The 26,082-nt window shown below is 39.7% G+C and overlaps 1 protein-coding gene across 6 annotated transcripts in view; it reads right to left on the minus strand.

Moving 5' to 3' along the window:
- The window catches only part of MICAL3 (microtubule associated monooxygenase, calponin and LIM domain containing 3), a 168,015-nt gene that overhangs the window by 64,886 nt on the left and 77,047 nt on the right, over positions 1-26,082 (minus strand). For 4 of the 6 annotated variants that reach the window (XM_017804703.1, XM_017804708.1, XM_017804705.1 and 1 more), the window contains exons 17-19: positions 9,777-9,963; positions 6,705-6,793; positions 5,492-5,579 (exon numbers count right to left, since the gene is read on the minus strand). In XM_017804703.1, coding sequence (XP_017660192.1) covers positions 5,492-5,579; positions 6,705-6,793; positions 9,777-9,963 — 364 coding nt within the window. Of the gene's footprint in view, positions 1-5,491; positions 5,580-6,704; positions 6,794-9,776; positions 9,964-10,592; positions 10,701-13,284; positions 13,393-15,933; positions 16,039-17,930; positions 17,988-20,142; positions 20,236-25,498; positions 25,592-26,082 lie in introns of all 6 variants that reach the window. The other 2 variants (XM_017804706.1, XM_017804702.1) reach the window with 2 other exon arrangements.

A 26,082-nucleotide genomic window follows, 5' to 3' on the forward strand; every position in this document is an offset into this window, starting at 1 on the left:
ATCCTTCTCAGTCCCCAAAATGTTTTTCAGGATTTTTCAGTGAAATTCTATCAGATCAGCTGCATACCCCACTCTTAAAAACAAATAACCTTTCCATCGTGCCTTTTCCTTTCCAAATTTTCTGGGCTTCAAATTGCTGGTCCTTTAGCATTTTCCTTTCCTTTACGCCAAAGCCACCCAAATCCTGATAAGAACACTGAAAAGGAACATGATGGACTGGGAACAGTCAAGCATTTATCCTAACAGAGATTCCTGGCTTGTTATTGAGCAACGATTCACTGGGCACTGAACCTTGGTTCTAATTGAGCAACCCACACACTCTCTCCTCAGCTTCCAAAAATAGAGGGTCTGGTTTTAAGTTTATATTTTAAATGTTCCAGAGAGAAATAAATCTTCCATCAGAACTCTTGGCAGTTGTATGATACCCCATAAAAGGGTTCAGTATCACGTGCCATGTCCTGCAAAACACACCACCATGGCTCCTCCAAACAGAACAGACAACATCCAAGGCACACTAGAAGAGGAAATATCTTTCCTCCCAGTTTAGTGGTGCATACTGAAATATGAATGTATTTCCTTTTTCCTTTTTCTTTTTTTTTTTTTCCCCAGGAGGTGGAAGGGTTTGTAATGGATGTGCTTGTAAATGTTCAGTGGTTTAAAATGAAGGCCCCACGAACAGAATGTAATGTCACAGAACTAGTTTGCTGCTATCTTCTGTAATTTAATGTTTAAACCAGACCAAATTAAAACAAGAACAAACCCCAAATGTGAATAATAATGAAGTGGCCAAGGAGAGGATTGCATGAAGATGTTTGTTTGCACAGCAAACAGTATTGCTTCGAGCTAAATCATTTTCACGAGTAAGACATATTTAACGTAAGCAGAACTGTAAAGAGGCAATGATTCTGGACAATAGAAGCAATGTTTATGAACAAAGCTTATTTCTTAACAGGAATATATACAAAATATATTTGTATTTCATTAGATGTAAAAATAGAATTGTGTGCAAATAATATTGGATGCAGTCATAAAGACTCCTTTTGCACTTTTGTAAATGTGGCTCCCATAATTTACCTCAAGTGACATGCCATTTAGAGGAAGCAGTCATTCTTTTCTAGCTCTCCAAGTTGGCAACAGAACTTCATATATATTGCTTGCTCTATACAACAGATTACTTTAAGAGTCTACAGTGAAGGGCTTTGCTCTGAATATTTCTCCCTGAAAACACTTAAGGCACACCCACTTTTCAGACTCCATACCTGTATCACATCCATAGTTGTGTGATGTTAAAGCAGAAGGCCTAGTACCTCTACTTTGTACTGCACTTTTCAGATTTGCATTCTATGGCTTATATTTAGCTTCTTAAATCTTTCACAGGTCAAGTAACTACGGCAAAGAACTCATGACTTGCCTTATATTGCTGTACATTTTGAAGTGTTTCCTTTATGAACTTCCTATTGCTGACAGGGACGGAAATGCACTGCTTTGAGAACATGAGTTTGAAATGGGACACATCTTATGATAAAACATCACTGGCTAAAGTCACCCCAAGGAGCACATCATAAAGCTGATAGGGGTAAAGACTGTTCCAAGTCCATCTGTCAAGAAAGAGCTGAAAGTTCAGAAACATGTTCTTACAGACCTTTAGAACAAACAGAACAGCATTTGTATTAAAAGCACATAAAAACCATATAAAGTACTGTAAATAATATTAAAAAAAAATCCAAGACACAGCAGTTACAGATTATCAAAGGGAGAGACAGTTGAAAAGCAAAAAGTTGTTTGTTGGTTTGGTTTTTTTTTTCCTCTTGGCAATAGCAGCAGTTTTGGCACAAAGGCAAATGCAGAAGATAGAGAGAAACAGGCAGACAGGGTACAGAGAAAGTTACAGAATCTACATCAAGCATGCCACAGTTCAGCAGGACCAAAAGCACAGTAACAGCCTTCCCCAACTTCCCTTTTCCAGAGAGAATGGCATCCATTGCTCAAAAGCTTGTTGCCACTTCCCAGACTGAAGGGGTAAGAGCCAGTTTGACCATAACCTCCCTGGGAACATCCCTTGGAATCACCACACCAGAAGCCACACAGGCTCTCTGGCAAACCAGACAAAGCCTTCACAAAAAAGGGTGATTCTGGTTGACTGCTAAACAAACCTCAACTTGCTCATCACAGATTGTGCCCTGCAACTATCTCCATTACAGAACAGGGGACAGACAAAACACAACAAATGCCACCCACAGTGAGGGACTGACATCCTTAGCAAAGTTAATACATGCCAATCAGGTTAGTAACACACCACAAGAAAGGGCTTGTTGTGACCAATTCTGACCAATCTCACCTCATCTGACCAAACCTGCTGAATGCTAATTTGTGGCTGAATATATTTTAAGCATTAAGCCACCTAAAAAGGAGGCCAGATTTGGTGGCAAAGCAAAGGAGGCAGTGAGTGTAGGGAAAGAACTCATGCAATTTATATCTGTCTGGGATTCCATGACAACTAAAAAGCAGGCCTTGCACGAGTTACCATAAAGCTCACTGAAACAATCACTGTTGCTAACTCAGGACTGAATTTAATTCAGAGGTATAAGAGTTAAAAATGGCTGTTTTTTTGTCTTGCATATCCTATAATCGATGTTACTGCTGTACAGCTTCCCTTTGCCTTCTAAGCTATCGTCTCCATCAAATATCAAAGCAGTTCACGTTACATGTTTTTCTTCTTTTACTTAATGCTTTTAGAGACAAGTCACTCTCCACATCAAGATCTACCTCACCACTGAGGATTGGTTCAGACCTCAGGGTTCGAAATTGTTATTGCCAAATTCCATTTGGTGGCACTTGCCTTAAAGGAGGCAAAACATTTTCAGATATATGACCTGTACTGGATGAGTCTACCAGACAGGTGAAGTGGAGCCTTGGAAACAGAGCTCTGCCTCCGTCTCCATCTCAGACAGGTTTTTGCTCAAGGTATTTGCCTACTCTACAGTGAAAGTAGAATGTCTGTAGCCTCTCAAAACAAACAATTTACTAAATTGCTAGAAATCACATACATAAATAGTTCAAATTCAGAAGTTACACTAAGATATAATCTTATAGGTTCCTTTTGATTATTCAGGATTAATGTTCTGTTCTTCCACTGTATTAGCAAGTTTGGTAATTCAAAAGGGTTTGTTTTGTTTTTTCAAATCATACATATCTGTAAACATATCACAGGTTTCTTGACCTACATACCCAGCAAGAACAGGAGCTAAAGGTAGGTACCTACAGGACATAACTGTTACACCTGCCTTTAATAACACGGTGACTTGTTTTTAAAGTATATTGCATTCAGCTTCCTCCTGCTTCTTAACCACTGTTAGGTCAGCAGTTTCAAGATATACTTAAAACCTACCGCATGAATTAAACAAAATCTCAGCCACTATTGGCATTTCTTTAGCACAGCAGAGGCACTGCTGACTTTTCCTACCACTAAATATACTTCTGTCATGCACACACAAGAATGCACCACGATAGGCTACCTGAAAGATGACCCAGCTAAGCTGAGTGTGTCCTAATGCACTTTGGGCACTGCAAGAGGCAAAGCTATACAAGGTCCAAAAGCTCTAAACATTATGCTAGCTATACACTGCTTTAAAAAAGCAGAAAGCAAATAGAAGGAGCCCTAGATTTCAAGTTTTGCTGTTTGACAAAACGGTGTCTTTTCCATCTTATTCCCCTGGAAGTACTACAGTGCTGCTACAGGATTGTGCCACTGCTACATAAGGAGAGATGGGAGCATCTGATTTAGGGCTGATTTACATCTCATTTATATAAGTTTATTGCAAACTATGGTCTATTGTTTGCTCTACTTAGTGATCACTTAGGTGCTACGTACTGAATGTTCCTTTGTAAAAGTAACTAAATTTGATCAGTTGGAAGGACTAAATCAGAGGAAGGAGACTTTCTGCCAGCAGTTGCTTTGATAAACTAATTATACATGTAACTAAAATCTCCTCCTTCCAATTCTCATCACCAGTAGCTTCACTCCATAAACCACCTTATTCTCACATCAGACTCCCTGTGCACCAATAAATATTTTTTCCATTCATCTTAAAGAATATGTTCCAGCTTAAAAAAAATAAAAAAAATCTCTTCACTTTCAGAGAAAACAATTTGAAGTCTATCTAGTTGTACAAAAAAATGCTGTAGTTAACACACCTTTTAATTTCGCAAATGGCGTTCTTCTCTACCTTTTCCCTTTTCTCACTTTTGCCATATGGAAACTCCACACACACAAAAGAGGAAACCTTGAAAGTAACTATACTTCAAGAATCAACTGCACACACTAGGAATAAATTTCTGCCAGATTGCATTCAGTTACAATCTTAGAAACACTTGTTAAAATAATATATAAAGACAAAGAAAAACATGATTTTTATTTGCCTCTGGGTTGTTAAGGTCTTTTCCCAACTGGCACTATGAAAACATTCTTTTCTCAAAGTATTGCTGTAAGTATGTTCTCTCCTAAAAGCAGCAGATTTAGTTTATCCATAGTGTTCTGGAACAAATACTGGAAATCAAATCTCTTCCTTTTTCTGACATCACTAAACGAGCACTTCGGGGCTGGGCAAACGAGCATTTGTAGCACAGACACTTCTCTCATGTTAGAAGGAATTAGAATTTCAAGTTAAAAGGCAAAACTACTTCACAGTAAGACACACGCATTCACCACCCCATTTCCAAAGCCACGGCCAGGAGCAGCACAGACACTGGCAGTGAGGGAAGAGCACCATGACCTGCCCGCACCATGAAATTCAAGGGGTTTAAGGAATCCAATCCCATTAGCTGTCAGACACCCAGAATTCCAAAGGAGACACAATCCAGAGATAATGGGATCTTTCCCATTCAAGTACCAGATTAATGAAGAGAAGCTTGGGAGAACAAGAAACCACACCCAGAATTCAGGCAAACACAGAAATCCAGTTTGTGATCTATTCCAGTGCTTCAGAAAAACTTTTAACTTCACTAACATTTTGCTGCATACATTACAGGGATTTTATCTGGGCCCACTCAGAGGAGACTCTCAACTGAGCATCTGTGTTTTCCTGGAATTCTTTTGAATAATGCCCCTGAAAGGACTGAGAACATCTAGGCCCCAAAGCCACAGTGCAAAATAATATATTGAGATTTTTCACGTAACACACAAAATTCACATGGCACCGCAAAAAACCACACGAGTTACACAGCTCAGAACTGGGTCACGTTAATTCTTACTGGTCAGCAGGCTGCCCACAGAATTCCCCTAGGATCTGCATGAGAACTTCTGACTGGACATAGAGAAAGGGAACCCCAAAAGCCATCAGCTGACACATGAAAAAGGAGTCCAGAGGGTTCTGGGCTACCTGGTGCCCAATCGAGGAGACTGTGCTCTGCAGGCGCTGGCTTGCCAGCCTAACTCTGCCCAAGAGGCCGAGCGAGTACTGCACCACCCTGCTAAAGAAGGAAGCGGAGCTACCTGGGGCCCTCTCTGCTGAGGCGGGGATGGTGTTTGCCCGTCCGTTTCCATCACTCGCCATGGCGTCCTGCAGAGGTCCCTTGTTGTCCTGGAAGAACGTGGGGGAAGTTAAATTCATGTTAGAATTGAAAACTTTACAAGTACCGAACATGCTGAACTAGGAGAGCGTCCCGCTCGCAGTTGTGATACCCCACGTAACCATCGCACAAGGCAAGGTCTGAACCAAGTATGTTCCTTCTCGATTTATGGCTTTATTAAAGCTCTAAAAAACAAGCTGGATATCCAAGAAAGTCAAAGCAGTAAGATCCCTGAAGTCTGCTCTTCTGGGAAATAAAACAAGTACCGTTTTTAGTCTTTATTTTTGGCAGGAGGTACGGCACATATGCTGGGATGGCTCCATTATCCTTCCGTAAAGGAGGAGTACGGCTTCAGCTTGTACTAATAAAAACTGAGGAACAGGCAGAAAGACAGGCACCAGCACTACTATGAAGGAAAATATAATCTAAGGGAGAAGGTCAGTTTCCAGCATACAAGCTAAAAAGAACTTGTTAAGAGACCAGCATGCAGCTTTCTCAGTGTAAAAATACTGAAAAGGGTTTCGAGGAGAAAAATTAAGTGCCTTGGATTGCAACGACAAAAGCTGAGAGACTTTTCTGTAATACACAGTGTGTCTTCATCCCATATTTAAAGCACAAACGCTTCCACTACGATAGCGTAGGAAAAGGGATATCCCTTCTTTTCACACAGGTTCCCATTAACACACAGAAAACCTTCAGAAATGAAGGTAAGTGATCTTCATAGCTTATGCAAGTGGGGTAGAACTTTATGTTTCAAAGGAAAAGCAAACAATTTGTTTCATCTTAAGAAAAACCATGGAGAAACAAAGCAAAACCAGAACTGGTAACACTATTCATATAGTCTCTGCATGGACTGAGTAAGAACTTCAGCTGATAAGAAAACAAATCAAAAGTCTGTTTCGAATGGGATAGTACAGAATTTCATAATAAATACCATGGAAAAAGAAGCAGTAAGTACAGGAAGTGCTTTTAAATAATATTTGTAGAACTGCAAGCTTTCATGATATAAAAAAGTAACTAAATGCACTCTGAATTTTTCTACTTAAAAAACCCCCACCAAAACATCATATGTACTTTCTCAATGTTAAGAATCAAAATCTATTAACACGACACGTTAAATGAAAATAATGAGTTACCTTTCCTGACAGAGGACCCACTGCTGGCCTCTTTCTTTGAGCATAACCAGAGAGCCGGTAACAGTAGTGAGGCTTACAGTAGAATTTACCTGCAGATAAAACACAAGTGATGGTCAGCAATGAGAACACAGGAGTTTAGCACAATATAAATGCCCATCTCACTGCAACTTATTTTCCGCTGCCATTCCTGTTGCTCCCTCCAGTTTCTTCACTGTACAGGGGAGGCAAACACTATCTGAAGTTTTTAACTCCAGCCCTCCTCTCTCCCCCTCATAACTAGCCTCCTTTCCATTGGGTGCCTGACAGCCATTTAGTTTAAAATCCTATCAAACACCAAAGCAAAGCTGTGAGGCTTGTGTGGTATCACATGCTAACAATGCGGCAGTGTGTGAGGAACAAAGAAATCATCACATGAAAAGCTGGCAGAAGCACTTTTGGAAAAAGCAAGAATGAATACAACCAGCAGAGGAAAGTGGGTGAGGACAGTGTTAACTCCCAAAGAACCATCCCTCAAAGTGCACAGTGTCTACTCATAGAAGGGACAACCAAACAATGTTTCATTTTCAAAAATAAGACCTTTTGTGATACTAGAGGTTTAATAACACCCCAGAAGTCTAGATAGGTTTTTCACTGGTATCTGAGCACTGTCAGGAAGACAAAGCAGCACTAGTAACACCATAATACAAATAATAGCAGCAAATGGATGCCATGTAATTATCTTCCACTGTACCTTTGCCAGCGTATCATGCTTGGTATATGCAGCCCATAGCATCCCCTATTGCTATCCCATTCCTAGAGCTTTGCTAATGCATTCCCAACATATATTTTGACCTCCATCTCTTTCTCTAGGCTAGTATTTGCACAGTTCTTTGTTTTATGGTGGAAAAGTGACAAACATTATCTATTGAAAAGTCTTTACTTAAATAAGCATTTCTTAATATTTTCACTTTCCAAAGACCACTCCAAGACTGTCTGAAATGAGCAACAGCAGAAAAGCTCTTAGATAAAAATTCCCAGACTTTGAAGCCTTCAACCAGACACTGACTGCAGAACACTGCAGAATGCTTATCACTCCCAACAGCTACATGAACAGCAACAATGTGTGTATAGCTTTGTTTTTTTTTTCTCCCAAAGAAAACTCAGACTGAAATATAAGCTGAATTTTCACAATGATGAGATTAGACGAGATACCACATATTTCTGTTTGGCCATATCCTCTTCATACACACACACAACTGTTAGGCATGGAATATCATTTCAGAATCAATGCTATCAGTGTGCTGAAACTCCCAAGCTCTGTGTTTGCTTCACTGAGAACTATCTGGCCATAACTGCATACACAAGCTTGCTTGCAGAGGGAATCACTAAACCTGGTGGTAAAAACTGTTTCAGCCCATACAACTGACAAAGGAGCCCAGTCTGTTACTGTTTAACATATAGTCAGGTTTTCAGTTACTTGTGAATGCCCAAAATAACAGCAGTGCTCAAAAAAATGCTTTTTCCCAACTTTGATTACTGGCAAAGATGTTACTTCTATGTGCTGGTTTCAAAATGACCATTGGCCCCTTTAAACTCGCCTGCCAAGTCTGCTGACCTTCTGAACGAGAAATAAAGGGGTTTCTATTCCTTATTGGGAGTCTGGTTTGATGATTCTAAGTTTCCTCAACTTTTCACAACCGAGCAAGTCCACTACTTAAAGTCATTATATAATGCATCATGAATACATAACTCTGGTTCTTTTTGCCCCTTAAGCCTAGATAGTGTTTCCATGGCCATTACTCCACCCAGTATATGTAAAAAGATTCTTCCTAGTTACATGCAGCAGATACCTATCAATTTGTTAACACTTCCATTTGCAGTAAAATATTTTGGACTTTCATCCTGTGGCATATCAGTTTATAATTTATCTTCATGTTTGCCAATGAGCAGGGAAAATTACCGGTACAAACTTTTTTTCCTGTTACCTTTGTTTTCTATACCATCATGTTCCAAGTAGAATCTTTTGCACCTAACCTGTCACATGGTTTTACAACATTTTGCACATACTTTCCTATTGAGATAGGATTAAAGATAGGCAGCTGTGAGAGAAAACAAAGGCATACCTGCTGATGTAAATCAACATTTATCTGAAATACTTTCTCATATTTTTTCTTCAGAAAATGTGACATTTTTATCAATCACTGCTCAAGCAAAGATTGCAACATATTGCTACTCTTAGAAGGAGATTACATTTCACAAGTGATGGGTGCTTTCCAATTATTACTTTCAATATGCACACTTTGTTGATAAATTGAGTTTCATCTGCTGCCACATTATCTAGTTTCTCAGACCTGTAGAGTATATCTGAAGCTTCTCTTAATTCTTCACATGTTAGATGCTATTAACTGAGTCATCAGCAAGTTTTATAATCATATTCCTTCCTCCTTAGTCTATCAGATATAGAAAATGAGTCATTACTGAATCTTCAGTAACTACTTCAACACCACTCTCTCTGTAACACTGACTCACCTCTGTGCAACCCTGATGCTCCACTTTTTGCTATATAAACAGAACTTAGCTTGTAATGATCTATTATCGTAGTCCCTGATTATAAAGTTCCTATTTTAGTACATCTAAAATAAACACACAGAGTTGTTGAGTTGCGATGTCTTCAAGAAGAACAAGCTGACTACATTTCTCTCAGACTTGGTATTTTCTCTTAAGTGGTATTAAACACTAAGGGGTTTTATTTAAAAACTGTCAAACAAGAGTAAAGAGTCTAGCTTTCAAACTCAGCCTCCAAACCCTTTCAAAGCCTCCAGCTACTATTTGATTCTCTGCATTCTAGCAGCTGTTATTAAAGTTCAATTAATTCCTACCAGCTCAGTTATTTTGCTGTCAGCATGACCTGGCCACAGGAAATCCATAAAGCTTCAACAGTTGGAGAGATGGTGAACAGCAGGAAGAGTTACTCTCTTCCCTAACTCACCCAATAATTTTTTAAGGAATAAAAAAAAAAAAAAGAGCTGTAATCACTCAACAGACGATCCAAGACAGGTAAGAGAACTCTGGCAGAAAGGCAACTTCTCTTACCATCTTCGATGTCGTAGGCGTAGGACGACAAGCGCAGGGTGGTCGCACAGTACTCGCACTTGAAGCAGCTGCGGTGGAAGAACTTGCCCTCAGCACTGAGCCTCTCCATCACATAGACCCGCTTGCGGCAGAAGTAACAGACGTCGCTGCCTCCCAGGTTTTGGGGGAACTCCTTTTTGAGCGAGCCCTAGACAGAAACAGGGATGGCTAAATCCACCTGTGTCCGGCCTCACCAAGATCACACCGTCCCATCGTCTCTTCATTTACGTGGATACAGGAGCACCTAGATGCTGCAGTTCTTGGACATAATTCACCGTTTTAACCAGGACACCAAAAACTAACCTTATCGTCCAGGAAAAAGGGTCCTAGGATTCCATGCCTACATATAATCAGGAGTAAAATAAGCTCTGGGTGGATGAGTGGACACCAGTACTATTAATGATGACCTTGAAATAAATCACTTTAGGAGGCATGTATGATGGAAAGCCAAAACCATTAGAAAAACCTTCAAACCAGCAATTCTTAGACCTACATTATCAAAATCATTATCTCCTCCAGAATGCAGCAGAAATAAGCAAAAGTATTACGGACAGTTTCTCAACTAATTTTGCCCAATCCTTGGACGCTGAGATTAGATTAAAATATTTGGCAAAGAAAATGAGGACAAGAGTGAGGGTGGATGGAGAAAGGGAAACAAAGTCTTTCACAAAGCTACGACAGGTTCCATCAGTGGTGTAACAACTGGACATTCACAATACTTCAGATCTACAGGACATCTAATCACAAACACGCATCACCTTCGGCACATGGTCTTACCAGTTCCTTCTTGTCTAGAAGGGTTTTGGGTTGCTCTTTCCTTTGAAGCTGATTGGCTATCTGCTCAGCCAATGAGCTCACTCCGCCTGTGTACATCTTTATGTACTTCTACCAGATGGGTTGGATAAAACAATAGTGAAGTGGGAAAAGAAAAAAGAAATCAAATTAAAAAAAATAACTGAAATGATGATAGGTTAGGTGGTGAAAAAGTGCAGAGAGGTCAAATCATGCCAAGACAGTGGACAATATGAAGTGACAAGTAGTAATAGCAAAGCCAGTGTCATCAGAAATCACCAGTCCAGTCCAGGATCACCTGTAAGAACGGACAGGGAAACCTGCATTTTGCAATTGTCTAAATGCTCCAGAAATACTACGATGATGAAGGGAGCAGGTCTTGTTTTCACTTATAGGGTATTTTGCACCCAGAAACCTGAGAATAGAAACTCCTAAAAGATGAGGCTAAATATAGGTTAAGATTTTAGGTTCCAGGTAAAATTGGCATCAGAAACAAAGATCTTTTAGAAGACATGTCACACTGATTGCAGAAATGTATTTATATGCTCAGCAACCGGGACGAATTCATTTACAGAGCATTCACAGAGCAGGGAGAAGTCCTTAATTAAGGAACTCACAGTGATTCAAAAAACATTAATTCTTGCAATGCTAAAAATACACAGAGGTGTATATGGAAAAAGATGGAAGAGCCTCATCCAATGCATTAAAGCCATACCTGCATACATCTGGAACACATACTTGTTCAACTGTGAACACGGCTTTATGACTTGGCTTTTCTCCATCATGGATACTGACTGACAGGGTAACTTTGGATACCTAAACCCCTCCAGTATTCCGAGGAATCTAGGCAAGTTGGCTGTTACCTTAGAGGGTACAAAATGAGTGTCTGCAAGCCAAGTTCAATCACTGCAGGAGCAGAGGAAGTGTTTTTCACAGGAAACACAACCGTTGGCAATAACGACACGGTTAAGAAAATGATGTGGTTACATCCATGTTAGCTCAATCACACTGCAAACGCCACGCATTTGACCCGGAGCAGCAAGGAGCACGCCAAGCAACTTTCCTTTTCCAGAACAGGAAACGTTTCTAGCTGGAGACTCAGCTAATACAGGATCAGAGAGACACTCCAGCTTCTAGCAAGTGTAAAATATCAAGCATAATAGAAGGACTATAGTTGTATCTCAAACCCCCCTTTTACTTGTATAGCACAACTTGCTTGAAGCACACTAGTTATTTCCCACAACTAATAGCCAATTTAATATGTGTGGTTATTAGCCTTTCAGCAATGTTTAAGACCTCATACGTTCAGATATGAGAACAGCAGGAAGCATCACAAAAACTGAATCTTGCCACAGAATGGGTACTTCTTTGGGGAAAAAGACTTGGAAAATTGAGTGCTCAGCCAGAGATTACTGCTGCTGTCACTACAGTTCTAATTCTTTAAGTTCTTTGTCACTGAGGATTTATTTCTACCCAGAAAGAACTTTACCTGTCTACTGATTCCATTCCAAAATGCAGAGCACTTGCAGTATTTCTATATGCAAGAAATAACAAAGGATTTGTCTTTCAAAATTTTCCAGGTTCCATATTTTTCCTCAGCCAGTGTGTGCACACAAAAATGCAGAGTTGCCTTTCTATGACAAATATTGTATCTTGTCAAGTATTTCATTTAAAATGGTGCTCACTTGTAAAATTTCCCTCAGCACTGATCTTTAACTGGCAATCATAGTAGATTTGACCAAGAGTTTTTGTTTTCCTTTAAAGGACTAGAAACCTTTGAGGCTCTTTAACTTTTCTTAAATGATAGATCAAGCATTTCCATGGGAAAAATGTTTTTAGCTGAATCAGGTTTCCCCTGATCAAGTTTTGATCTGAAACTTTCATTCAACCTTAAATGCAGATCCTTCAGGATCTTTCAGTTTCTCCCACCACATATGAGGTTCCCTGCTTACAAAGTGAATATGTTAATATTAACTCACAATACCTTGGACTATCTGGAGTGAGAAATTTAATTGCTGAATTTTTCATTTGGGGTTGTGTGTTTCTGATTTATTTTGCTTTTTTCCTACATATCACACCTGGCCTAATAATGGGTTTTAAATGAAGCATTTTATCTTTCTTCCCATGGTCAAAAGCCTTCAAGACAGACAACGTTCTGCAGCATTTTCAAGAGCAGGAAAAGAACCCACTCCAGCTTAGGTCAAGTCAAGTTCCTGCTGTTCATGTATGACAACTGCAACTAGTTCAAATTCTCTGTGATTTTTTGGAAAGTCAAAGTACTTTTTATTTCACACTGTCCATTAACCATATAGGCACAAACACATTCTGCCATTCGGCCCAAAACCTCAACAAAAGCAGCAAGCAAAACCAGAAAGCTTTACTGCAAAGCCAGAAGGACTACCAGTGCTCAAAAAAAACCTGGTTTGAGAGGGAGATGTACCAAAAGCTTTTCACTTACACCAAATGTTAAACACATTTAGCTTCAAACTGCTTTATGGCTGACAAGAACCGAGCTGTGCCGGGCACAGGCTGCCAGCGGGTTCTCATTTGTGCATGGCTATGCACAGATATTGTGTTCTGCAGGTGAAGCATTGCCAAGCCTGGCCATCTCTCGTGGTGTGTCCTTGGCAAGCAAACACAGCTGGATGCACCTGGCAATGCCCCAGGCCAAGGCTACCTGTCGGAGGGAGTCGGATGAAGGTGAGGAAGGGCGATTGGAAGAGCGGAGGCTAAGGGAGAGCTCCCACTGGTCAACAAAGAATCGGCGAGACGGTTCAGTCTCAGGCTAAAAAATAAAATGAAAGTCAAAACAATCACACATGGCTACAGAGGGAAGAGAAGAGAAAATGAAAAAAAAAACAAAACCAAAAAACAAACCACTCATGCTTCTCTGGCCACCATCAAGAACAATTTCTTAAAGACTCTTGTAGGAAAATATCCAGTGTATCTTCACTTTCTCCCTAGCGAGGCAGAGTAAGTCATTCTTAATTTGCTTTTTATTAGCTTTTAAGTTATTTAGGACCATTTGGAAGCAGTTACCTACTTCCACAGATGTCCAATCTCCTGTAACCCAACCAACTAAGGCACTGGCAAAGATTCCAAATCAATTTCCTCTGCTTCTTCTGTATCTCCCATCGTTCTCTATTACTGGTCCAAGGCACTAAGATCATCTTTCAGGCCATGTGAGACCTCTTCTATATTTTAACTATATAAACCAAAAGCCTACTCTCCTGGGGGTGGAAGAGAAAGAAATTAGCTTGTATGCATTTCCTGTAATTAGCAGCAAATTTCCAACCTTAAATTTAGTGTAAGCAGATTAGAAAAATCACACAAAAAAAGAATGAGTCAATATAAAATAATGTACTGCCCTTGCTTATCAAATGGCAAAGAATAAATCACAATCTGAGAATCTGCATCCTTCTGAAACTGGTTCTTCACAGAAGGACCCAAAATTTGGTCTTCCAATATACCCTTGTCATTATCTCTATGGATTATTATGCCCCTCTCACAAAAAATACGTCATACAAATAAGAAAAAAACAAAAGCTGAAAGTATCAGACAAACAGCAGTACTGGTAGAAACCATACATTTCTAAAAATTATAGTCTGGAAATAAAAAATATGCAAGTTTCAAATAATTTACTGTCTTTGAAAAGAAAGTTATGATTTTAGTAATAAAAAGGAAAAATAAATGTCATGTAACTGCATGACCCATGAAAATATCTACTTCTAGCCACTTAGGATAGGCTAACCTCAAAATTAAATTTACTGGACAAAATGCAAAAGAGCTTGGCTTTCACAGTTTCCCCAATTTAAAGAAATATAATTGTTAATACACAAATTTTCCATACTTAAGATCATCAACATTTAATCAAATTTCTTCTTGGAAATTGTCTTACTTTTCTAAGTTGTCTTTCTCTTACGAAACTATTTTTCTTGTTTTCTTCCCTTACATCCCACATCATAATCCATCACTGCTCGCAGTGTTCCAACATCTGTTTCCTCTTTTTCCTCTCTGCCCTACCCACTCTATGCTTTCCTCTACTTTGTGCTCTCTGTCTCCCCTCCATTTTCTCTCCTTTTCAATTCTGCACAATGCAGACATTAGACAATTTCAAAAATAATTTCTACCTTTGCTTTGCAATGCTGTTAATCTTTTACACCCTCAAGAGGAGCTTAAAGTCGCCAGAGAGCAACACAAAAGGCAGGAGCAAGATGTTTTGGTCTAGATCTTCATTTCTGTGTCATCATTTCAACTGCATAAGAAAATGCACATGAGCATTGTGGATCATGCCCAAGATCTTCAGTTGTGTCACTCATTAGGAAACAGGTGCCACTACATTTAAACCAGTCTTCTCATTCAGTCTTTCATATCTTGTTCTACGTCCCCAAATCACAAATCTAGCCAAATGTTCACTGTTCCTTCTGAGAGAACAGCTTCACTGGCTTTAATCATCAGTAAAGATGGCACCCCAAAAAAACCCCAGCAATGAAAAGTGACCTAGAAGCTATAAATTTCCTTTCAGCATGGCTTGGAAAAGTTATGCCCACCAGCAAACATTCTGGGACTACTTATGCTCCAGCTCATGAAGACACCTTGATTTTAGATGGTTAATTCAAAACAATAAGTTATGGAAAATAATAAAAAAAAATCACTTTTGTAGATGGTGTTTTCCAAAAGTACTCTGCAGTTTGCCAAATGCTGCTGAAGGTAACTGAAAACAGAAATAGGGGAAGCAACTAAAGAACCCCAGCTCATACTGGCACATTCCCATATCCCAAAGACAACACACTGGAGAGAAAATTAAGCACAAAACCAAATCAAAACAGAAGAGTATACTGGAATCAAAGAAAACCCACACAAGCTGCCAGCTCTACCATTGGAAATAACTATGCAGGAAGCATGGACACAAAAGTAGTACTTCGGAGCCAGGAATAATGCTTGGAAAATGTGAATGTTCTTGCTTCCAGAAGAAAGTAAATCTGTGAGCAGCTGACTGGTAAATGACCACTGTGAGATGATTTGATCTGGAGCCCAGCTGGTTTTCAGCATCTACATGCTTAAGTTTAGAGGCTGCTTTTACTTTATTTTTTATATTGCATTTTGAGGAACAGAAACACTGTCCCTCACCAGGCAAGGAGACAGCTAAGAACTGGCAAGTCGGATGAAAACACTACACAAAATAGACTCGGCTGTCGTTTTAACCACATGACTGTAGAGCAGTGGCCATTGTATTTTGGTGAATTTTTCCCTGTGACCCCAGATTTCACCTGTACCCAGAATCCCGCACTGACACAGGACACCAGATAGGCAGGGCTGTCATCACCTGATGCCTCACTGCACGTCTGGACTCCAGGAGGGCAGCCAGCTGACATGCCCTTTGCTCAACATTCTCAGGCACTTGGTCACCAGAAAATAAACGAGGAGATCTCTGTGAGACGAGGAAGGAGGGAGGAAGTAAATAAAACAGCAAAAGAAAGCCCCAAAAGGAAGAGACACCAAAATGCCAGCCAAAAAGGTATGACATTCGCATGCAGAACAGCAAGAGGAGCTCTCATGTGAAGACTTTTTCCCCATTGTCTACTGCCCTAATGAAGTGCTACATTTTGACCATCAAGGGCAAGAAAAAACAGTAGATTTAGTTGTTATTCACAACTCTCCCTCTAGGACCCGCTGCAGCCAAAACCAAACAAGCGCATAGCCTCTCTCTCTGGCATTACCATCAAAAAATAATTTAAAAATGTGGTTTTATCATGCACAGAGGAGCTTCTTTGTCAGTTTATTTCCCCATAGTTCTCCATTCTCAAGGATCTCCTTTAAATATCTAAACCTGTACTTATTTGTTTCTCAGACTTTGTGCACAGTCACATATTTTTCAAGTAATGTCCTTCAGTTCTCATAAAGAAGGGAATGAACTAATTTCCTAAAGATGGTGGTATATGCAAAGTGAATGCTCTACATGCCAAAGAGAGGATGTTTCAATGAGCCTGGCTGGTTGAAGCTAAGAACAGCAAAACCAAATACTCACAGAAGCTGCCAGTTTTACTTCTGCAACTTCACTGTCCTACTTGTTCTTACTCCACTACCATGTCAACACACCACAGGCACAATATTTGACACCTCTGCTATTCTGGTCTTTCATATCAACCTTCCTAAACTGTTGTGTGGTGAACTTGGTGACATGGAAAAAAGACCTGACTTGTGACCTGCTGTATAAAGCAGGAGTATCACTTGCAGTATCACACAGACTTCAGCTAATTTGTTTGTAGAGTACAAAAGCAAACGGACCAGGAGCTACAAACATGTGCATCAAGAAACCTCAGGTCTGATCTGTCAAGAATGCCAGGGTACTGCTTTGTATTGTTTCTTGTCCTCTAATGCACAACAGAAAATTGGGTTCACACCCAGTTTACGAGAAACATTTTTCCCGTTCAGATGCATTAATAATACTCTCTACTTTCAAGCTGCTTTCAGTTCCACCTACTCCTTCCTACTAGATCATTTTCAATAAAACTAGGGCCTATTACAAAGCTGTGGGCTTCTGTGTCGCTGCAGACACGCGTATTCATTTTCTGTTGCCTGTCAGAAAACATTCGGCCCACAAGAGGCTTTTGTTAGAACACATTCTGAAAGTTGCAACGGTTTTATTGCTGGCTACCACTTATGACTTAATTCATTCAAAGCCTTTACTGGAATGTCAATTAATTTGTCAATATGAATTCAAATCAACCGATCCTTTTGAGTGCCCATCTTTTCTTTTCCCATGCTTCTGTATAATACTGAGCCATTCAGACAGACTGTTGAATATTTCATTGTTAAGAAGGCTTCAAAGTCTCTATACTAAATAATGCCTCATCATTTTTCGTTTTACTTTGGCCTGTAGGAGGCAAGATGGAATGCCAGTTGTTTAACCATCCAGAAAGCAAGCGGTGAAAACAATGCAACCACGTTCGCATGAATTAGCACTAAACATAACTCTTCTTGTTCTGCTACAGCCACAGCATACTTCGCTAAAGAGGTGTAAGAGGAAAAGGAGAATGAGAAGAGCTCAAGTGCTAGATCTAAGGCAAAATAAAAGCATATAACACACTGTTGATGAATGCTTGTTATGCATTTACGTGGGTATCACAGAGAAAGGATCGCTCCTAAATGACTCTCAGCAGTTCCAGCGTGTTAACAGCAGCATTAGGATAAGTGTGTTTCACCACCCAGTATATTTGCTCTCTGTATTGCACACATCCACCACAGCTTTGTGTCATCATTGCACACATCCACCACAGCTTTGTGTCATCAGTGTCCATGCCATTTGCTCATGCTCTTTACCCTTTCCTGTCTGGGACTCTGCTCCCCAGGATAGCCGGCACCAGGTTCCCTGAATCTCTGCAGGCAACAAATTATGAGCTTAAAAACAATCACAGACCAACCTCCTAATCAAAACACACTTCATCTGATTTTTTTTTTTTATAAAGCAGGTAGAAGAGAGGCTGTAACAACAGCAGAACAGTTTATTAAGTATATTCTAAACCTGGCAATAACAAGTTGGCTCCTGTAGAGAAATTTTTTTTTGAAGTATATATTCATATGAGGTCAGTAAACAACAATATAGTAACATAATGTAATGAAATTAGTACAATAAAGAATGAAAGACACTCAATATAACTCATACCGTGAAGTTAGTTCAAAGGAAGGAAATGAAGAGTTTAAAAGAAGTGGCAGAATGAATGCATTAGATGTGCAGAGGTAGAGGTTTTAAGAGACAGAGTAACAAGGACACATCTGTCTGACTTGCTATGAGGCTTGAGCCAAGATAATTTCAGGAAAAGAAATCATTCCTAAGGAAAAAAGAATGTCTCCAGAAGAAGACTACTCAACTGAGTCTAACAGATCAGTTCTGTAACACAGAGGGTAAAAATTCCTGAGAGTTAAAAGAAGGAAGACTGATTTTTCTTTTAATTATTTCTTTGAGCAAGAAGGCAGGCAAAAAAATTTTCTGTGGGATACAACATAGAAAATGATCAAAGTACACTTGAACCCAGCAGTAGCTGGCTCTCATGACTGAACTAGGCAACCAAAAAGACACAGGACAAACAAACACTTGGAGAGGCAAGGGAAAGAAAATACAGAGCTGCCAGATCCTTAGTGACTGAAAGCAAATTTCTCTATATGGAAAATGAATCCCCATGCTATAGATTAGAAAACAAAACTCAGCATTTAACTGCCTTAGTTTCTCTATTGGTAAGCTTGGGGGAAACCCTTCTTCTTTCATAAAACATATCCCCCAAAGTTCTCAAAGGATTTTGACAAGAGGAAGGCAGCAAGCTTATGGACATCATCTGATAATGTCATGCTCCAGTCGAAATGCAGGTTTTGCTAATGAAAAGGGCTTTCCCCACCCACTCTACCTCGATGTCCGTTCCCGTATCCTTCCTTGCACTGTCCACTGTCCTCAGTGTGGCAGAAAACCAACCACCTTTTTTGTTAGGACAGGTTCAAATGGGATCAGTAAGCAGTCCTGACCTGTTGTGCAGATGCAGACCACAGAGGCAGCAAAGAATGTGTGTTCTGGAGGCTGACAATAATTAGACCAGATAAAGTGCAACATGTAATTACTCTGAGAAATCACAGCAATAAGGCAAGTCAAAATTTATGACAAAGAATAAAACTTGCCTACTCTGCTAAAAGGTAACATGCCCTTACAGAGTTTATGGGCATACAAGTGTTCAGCAAAGAAATATTCTCTATCTATGGGGAAATTCATTTGTATAATCTTTATATGAAGTAATGGAACTTCAGCTACCTTTTATGACCTCAATAGTAGTTCAGGATTGATCAGAAAGGAGTGGATTTTATTATGGCAGTAGGAAAATTAAACAAACATTAAAAAAGGAATACAACTCAAAGAAGCACAATGACAATTACAAGAAGAGACAAATATTAAAGGATTTCAGGTAACATTTAACTAGGACAACAAATACACGTGCACAAATATCTGGATGCATGTTTACGTACTGGCTCAAAACAGCTATCACTGCTCCAGGTTCAAAGTCAGACAGACTGAACACAAACTCTTGTGAGTGTGGGGGAAAGAGAAGGACCACAGTGGACATGTGCAGGCCACTACAACACGCCAGAAAAGCACTTCATACAAATAATTCTAAAAAAGTTTTATGGATACAAGGGCAAATTTTGAGTTGAAAATTTAAATTAAGAGTGGAGATGGAGTAAAGCTTCATTTTCTTTCCCTCCATTACTCCAAACACTTCTTTTCTACTTTGCTGTATCTTAACACCAAGAAAGGCTACTGTAATTAAAATTTAGCCTATAGCAAAATCTGAGTCTCCAGTGGAGCCTCTCCATGTTTCCAGTGAGACAATGCTGCCCTATGTTTCTAACCTCAGAGGCTGAGAAAGCCCTATCAGCATCTGAAAAAAAGAAAATTGGAAATCTCTTTGTAAATGGGATATCTGGTAACTGATCTAGTCACTTGTACAAGCAGCAATGAAGAGAAAGGGACAGAGCATGCAGAGGGAATCACCTGCTGCCTGGGATACGGTGGAGAGGAAGATGGAGTGGAAGAGAGCATGATCACTTTTTTGGGGCAGGTCCGAGAACGTTCCTTATGCCTCATCTTTTTTTAAAACAGAAAAAGAAAAAAAAATTCATAATAATGGTAGAAAGGAGATAACATTACCTCTGGTTTGGTAACACATGAACTGAGAGACTGTGACCCAAGCTCACACCTCTCACGAATGACCAAAAGCCACAGTTTATCTGAAGCTTAGGGACCCAAGTTTTTTATGCAGAGCCACATGATCACAGCCAAACACAGACTTATATCAATCAATTAAACCAACAGCTTCTGACTCAAGGTCTTACAACCAGTGAAAGGCAAAACTTGGAACCCTACACAGCACAGTTGGACTGCTCTCTCTGCTTCATGAAAAATTACTTATTGCTTTGCCTGGCAATGTTTAAAAATATCCATCCTGTTGACCTAAATACTCTGGCTTGCAGTTCATTAGTAATACAATTCAAGTCATAGCATTCTGTCCTCAGCTTCAGATCCCTCTTCTTAAACTTCCAGATATTAAACCATCTTTAAACCATTTTTAAGTTAAGCTGTACTACATTCTAGCAGAACAGAAATACAGCTGGTTTATAGCCAAAATGTAGCTGTATCTAATAGTCTGAATATTGCACAATTGCACATACAAGTCCTCAATTTTATGCCCTTCTAGTGCTGTACCTCCTTATTATGTACAGTCTTTTCTCCACCACTTCTTGTTTATTAATGTATCTTCTGCCTGATATTTCCTTTTCTTTTGAGTTCTCACCAGAGCATATCTGGAAATGGTTGCACTGTGAAAAACAAAACATTGTGTCCCTACAGCCACTGTTAGATGAGTCTCCAAAGAAACTGCACGTGGTTTAAAGGAATTACAGATGTTCATTACTGCCTTTGCAGCTGAGCTGGCACTAACATCTGTTTGGGTGTTCTCTTCCCTTTCAGCAAAAGAAGTAAATAAATAATCAACTCTTCTATTTCAAACAGATGCTACAAGCAGCTTAAACTAAAACATATGACTTTGCATTGAAGTGGATGAAGAATATTCATATGTTTTTTCAAAAGGCTCATCTATGAAGTCACTAATTTCTAGCTGAAAGGATGGTAACATTCTCAATCACAGAGCTGCTCATGGGTTTTCATCTGACCATGGCCAAGTTGGCATTTCAAATGGTAAAATTTTCACAAACTTGCTTATTTTTCCAAGGCAGACTTCAGAATATAACACTGTATTGGTATATGAGATACGTGTTCAGTCCTCCAGTAGGATGTATTTCTGAGCATGCAAAGTCAAGGGTGACTGTAGGAAAGAGGAAAAATACATCAACAGATTTAAATAAGAAATCTAAGTTTAAAAAGCAGTATTTGCAGAAATCATTGGCGTTGCAAGTTCTCTTCTGTTGACATTTCAGCTCTTGCTCTCTGTGGTCATCTCGGTCATGGCATATCTTCCAGAAACAGTTCCAACAAAGTTACTGAAAAGTTTGTAATACTGCCCTTTATCACACTTTAGGGAATCATCTCAAAAGAATACGCATCAGATCTCTAAAAGCAGAAAAGATGTGCACCAAAGGACATGGGATCTCCATCTTATAAGTGTCTTTCTACACATCAGTGATCTAAGCTTATGTATTACACACAAAAGTTGCTGTTGACAGGAGATCTAGGAAGCTATAGCAGAAAACTGCTGAAGGCCATAAGCTGAGAGTCTGGAAGTCCATGACAAAATTCAGTTTAAAAGGCTTGTCTCCAGTACCATGTCCAGTTACATCCTCTTCTGGATAGACCATATGGCTTTCAATGCTTTTATGATCCCCGATGAGATGCTATTTCCCAAAAGCAGCCAAAATGGCTCAGAAAGCAATAGAACATGATCTCATACAAGAAGGCATTCATTTGAGGAGATTAACCTCCATGCCATGAAATACAACCCAGCCTTTTTAGGAGATACTACCATCATATAAGAAAATCACATTTTTCTTTACTATCATATAAGGAAATTACACACATTTCCACTGTGCACATACACTTCACAGTATCTTCATGCATCAGTAGCTGCTGCTGAGGTGCTCATAAGAACATGAACTGAATTTTGACAACACAGGTCAATATTCTCAAAGTGTAGCTCAATAAATCAAACTTTATAATCCAATTCACAAGGAATGCAGGCCACACTAAATGCTGAGGAGCAGACTGGTGAGGTTTTCTAAGCCACTTGCTCTTTAGCCTTCCCCAGAGAGACACCATTTAAGTCTTGTGATGAAAGCAAAAAGCGCTTCAGAGCAGATTCTGCCAGGATGTCACTCCTTCTAGGAATTCTGTTGTAGCAACCACCCCTACCCCACCTATACAACACACAGAGAGGCATTCTGCCTAACAAGCTCAGTGAATCACCTCATACCAGGGTAAAGCAAGATTCTAGATTTAAACTGATAGGCAAATACAGCTAAGGAAATCCATCTGACAGACACTACCAGGCAGTAGCCCAAGGTAGATGCAAATTTCCCATCAAAACTGTGGGTCCAACCCAGAGCATATCCTCTGGTTTATCCCTTGCAATCACTCTTATGCTTTTGCTGTATAGTTTCCTCTTCCATGCAGTTCCCAAAACACAGGAAGGACCAAACCTGTCAATCACATAACTGCCCTTCTGTCAAAGAGCCCCGAGGATCTCAACTTCATGTCCTAAGAAACCTGTGGTTTCCCTCAATAACACATCACCCTTTGTCCCCTTAGGAACTCTTTTGCTCCTCCTCTTCAAAGCACTCTTCAGTAGAAAGCATTTGCTATATGATATATCTAACAGTCAGTAACAGAAGTTTCTGCTCATGAACCTCAACTCCTGTGCCAAATGAGAGAAACAACTTTCCAATAGCTTCATGAACAGCTCTTTCTAGCAAACATACATCCTCCTAAAGGACTTGTCAGGAGCAATACTAATCCTGTACAGCATGTCCTGTGACATGTACTGGTACCCAGCACCAACTCCCCCCTTGGCAGTCTGTAGCCCAGGAAATAGCTTTAAGGCCAGCTTTAAAGTGCCCAATGTCACTGCAGAAAGCCATTCCAGTACCATCAAGAGGTGCAGTCCCACCACTGACACATTCTGTGTGCAAGAAACCGCAGTTACGAGTCTCAGCAGCCAGCCGAGGGGCTGCTCCAGCAGCAACTTCCTGCAGGATGGATTGCTGTCCAAGTTTGGCAAAGCTGGCTGCTTGGCCCAGTGGATGGCTTTCCACCTCAGCTCATCTTTGATCAGTCAAGAATAAATGGTTCTATATGTGTCCATGGCTTTTGAATGAAGGTAACCAATGTTCTTCACTTCTCCAGGTGAGCACCTTTGGAACAGGAACTCTCTCGGTTGGGTTTTTGCATCCTTGAGACTCAGTTTTACGCTTCTCCATTTTAAAAGCACTGCAAGTTCAGTATGAAATTTGGACCCAAGAATCAATCATCTTCTATTGACGCAGTAAAGCCCATCAAGGAAAGATCATCTCCATGTGTAATCTTGAAAGGGAAATCATCCACACAAGGCAATCATTGCCAGCATGGAACAAAATAATTTAAGCCCTCTGAAAGAAAAACTGCTACAAAAAGATTTTTAAAGATATGCCCTACATTGCTGCCTATAAAGAGATGCTATCAATGTTGAAGGAGAGCAGAGATTTTTTTCCTTCCTTTTGTTTTGTCTTTTTTTAAAATTGTGTAGTGCAGGTAAAAACAAAAACAAACACAGGAACAACAAACTGCTCTCTGATGAGGAGAAAATGCTATTAAAAGCAAGAAACAAAAGTTCATCCTTTTTTTCTAACCAATTACAGAAGGATGACAATAAGAACTTCTTCTGTTTCACTATAAAGGTTAATTATAAAGCCTTCATAAAGTTTCAACAGCAGGTTCAAATAGGAATCTCAAGACTGCTCAAATGTGATATTTTCCAAGTGCTAAAACACAAAACTTCATTTGCTTGAACAGAAAGAGACAGCCAGTGCAATCCAGTCTTCCTTTTTTTTTGGGAGGTAACATAAGCAGTGCTCATCAATTGACTTCATATTGTATGGCTTTTTGGTATCAGGGTTTTTTTCTTTTTCCTCTTTACTTGGTAAGTATCCTTAAAAAATTAAATTTTCCTCAATCATGGATGATGTGCATCCATCTGAAAGCGCTCATTAGCCTATAAAGAAGATTTTGATGAGACAGAAGGTAGAAGAACAAACACTGAGTCAGGAAACCAAAATGTCTTGACAGTTCTACTAACAATAATTCCCCTGGCTTAGGTCTTCTTCCTTGGAGAGAAACCTTCTAGATCATGGCACCAGTCATGACATGCAGCATTAACTGTGTTGAATACACCCCAAACATGAAGGTCACCATGAATCCATATTCATGCAGAACAGTGGATTTCCAAACCCAGTGGTGCCTTCTTCCTCTTGACTCCAAAGTATGCTCTGATTAAACCACAGCCAGGAAGACGCAGATATTTTTCCAAATTATGGCTGCCTTAAAAATACCTCTCAGCACTCTGAGAAACATGAGGAGGCCACTTGCACAGAGAAACAGTGGAAGCAGAGGAAGTCAGTGAGATAAGTATCCCTATCTGCCTAAAAAGATCATCTGTCACAAGCCTTAACTTTGGAAAGTCTGTGGCTGCAAGAAAAGCACAAGCAATGACAATGGGCCAAAACAAGGGAGAGAAAATAAAATTTGATACCTGTCGATTTTTCTGCTGATGATCCCTATTTTGAAAACCTCTGGGGCAGAAAACCTGAAATTTACTGAATTCACAATAAGATGGGAATCTGCAATGCAATGAGGGTGAGAAGTTGGCAAAGAAAGCTCCATATGGCATAAAAGAAAGGGAAACCACAGTAAAGTCTCTTGCCAGTACAGAACACATAAGATTTAGCATATGAATAGCAAAACTGATAACCAATTTTACTAGTTATGCCAAGGAAGAGCTTTAAAATCATAGATGGTATGACACCTTTTACCTCATGGGTTGCCAAAATTGCTTGCATGTTTTCATTTTTCTTTCTAACAGAAGAATCTAGAAATCCTGTAGCAAAAATTTCTGCTGCAGCATCCACTGAAACCCTGGTAAGTTGAAACCATCATAAGAGGGCAGGGAAGATTTGATTAAATCCTTTTGAAACATTAAACCGTGCATCACTACCGAAGGGAGATGTTGACTTTATTCACTGAAAGTTAAATTATTTAAAATAATGGACTTGGACAAGGTGCTGGAAAAGGACTGGTTTAAAAACACGACAGTGATAGCTGGTGTTGGGTGCAGGCAATGCATTGTACTTAGAATCAGTTTCTTTACCTGTTTCCACTGGGGTATGGGAGCAAGACGGCCTTGCTCTCGTCTGCTGGATGGCTGGTTGTGAACACGTTCTTGATAAGGCAGGACAGGTTGCTGCATGCAGGTTGTAGGGAAAATGGGACGAAGGAGGAAAGATAAAATAGTAAAGGAAACTCAAAGAAAGCCACAGGAATGGAATACAGAGTAAGACAGACAAACATTCAAGAAAAAAAATAGGGTAGGGGAGAATTCATTTAGCAAGTAAAACGTAAAAAGGAAAAAAACCATCCAAAAATGGGAAACTTAACATATTTTGGACCTTATCTTTAATTTCACTGTTTCTTCAAATCATTGGCTGAGTATTCTAGTCAATGTGTAGTAGCTGAAGAAACATTTGATTGGTAAAAGGTGGGATAGACATCACCTTTCTGGTATTATGTTACACTACCAAGGCCGATGTGTAGTGTAACATAAAGAAACTTGACCTGGCTTTAAAGTGGTCAGGTCAGGTCCCACTCACAATGTGGCCATGGCAGCACAGAGCTTGGCACAAGCTGTGAAGATGGACTGATGCAGTAGAGCAAGAACTCTGTCACTTAAACCCT

This window comes from Lepidothrix coronata, unplaced genomic scaffold (assembly GCF_001604755.1).
Source record: "Lepidothrix coronata isolate B3197 unplaced genomic scaffold, Lepidothrix_coronata-1.0 Scaffold10, whole genome shotgun sequence".
Classification (NCBI taxonomy): domain Eukaryota; kingdom Metazoa; phylum Chordata; class Aves; order Passeriformes; family Pipridae; genus Lepidothrix; species Lepidothrix coronata.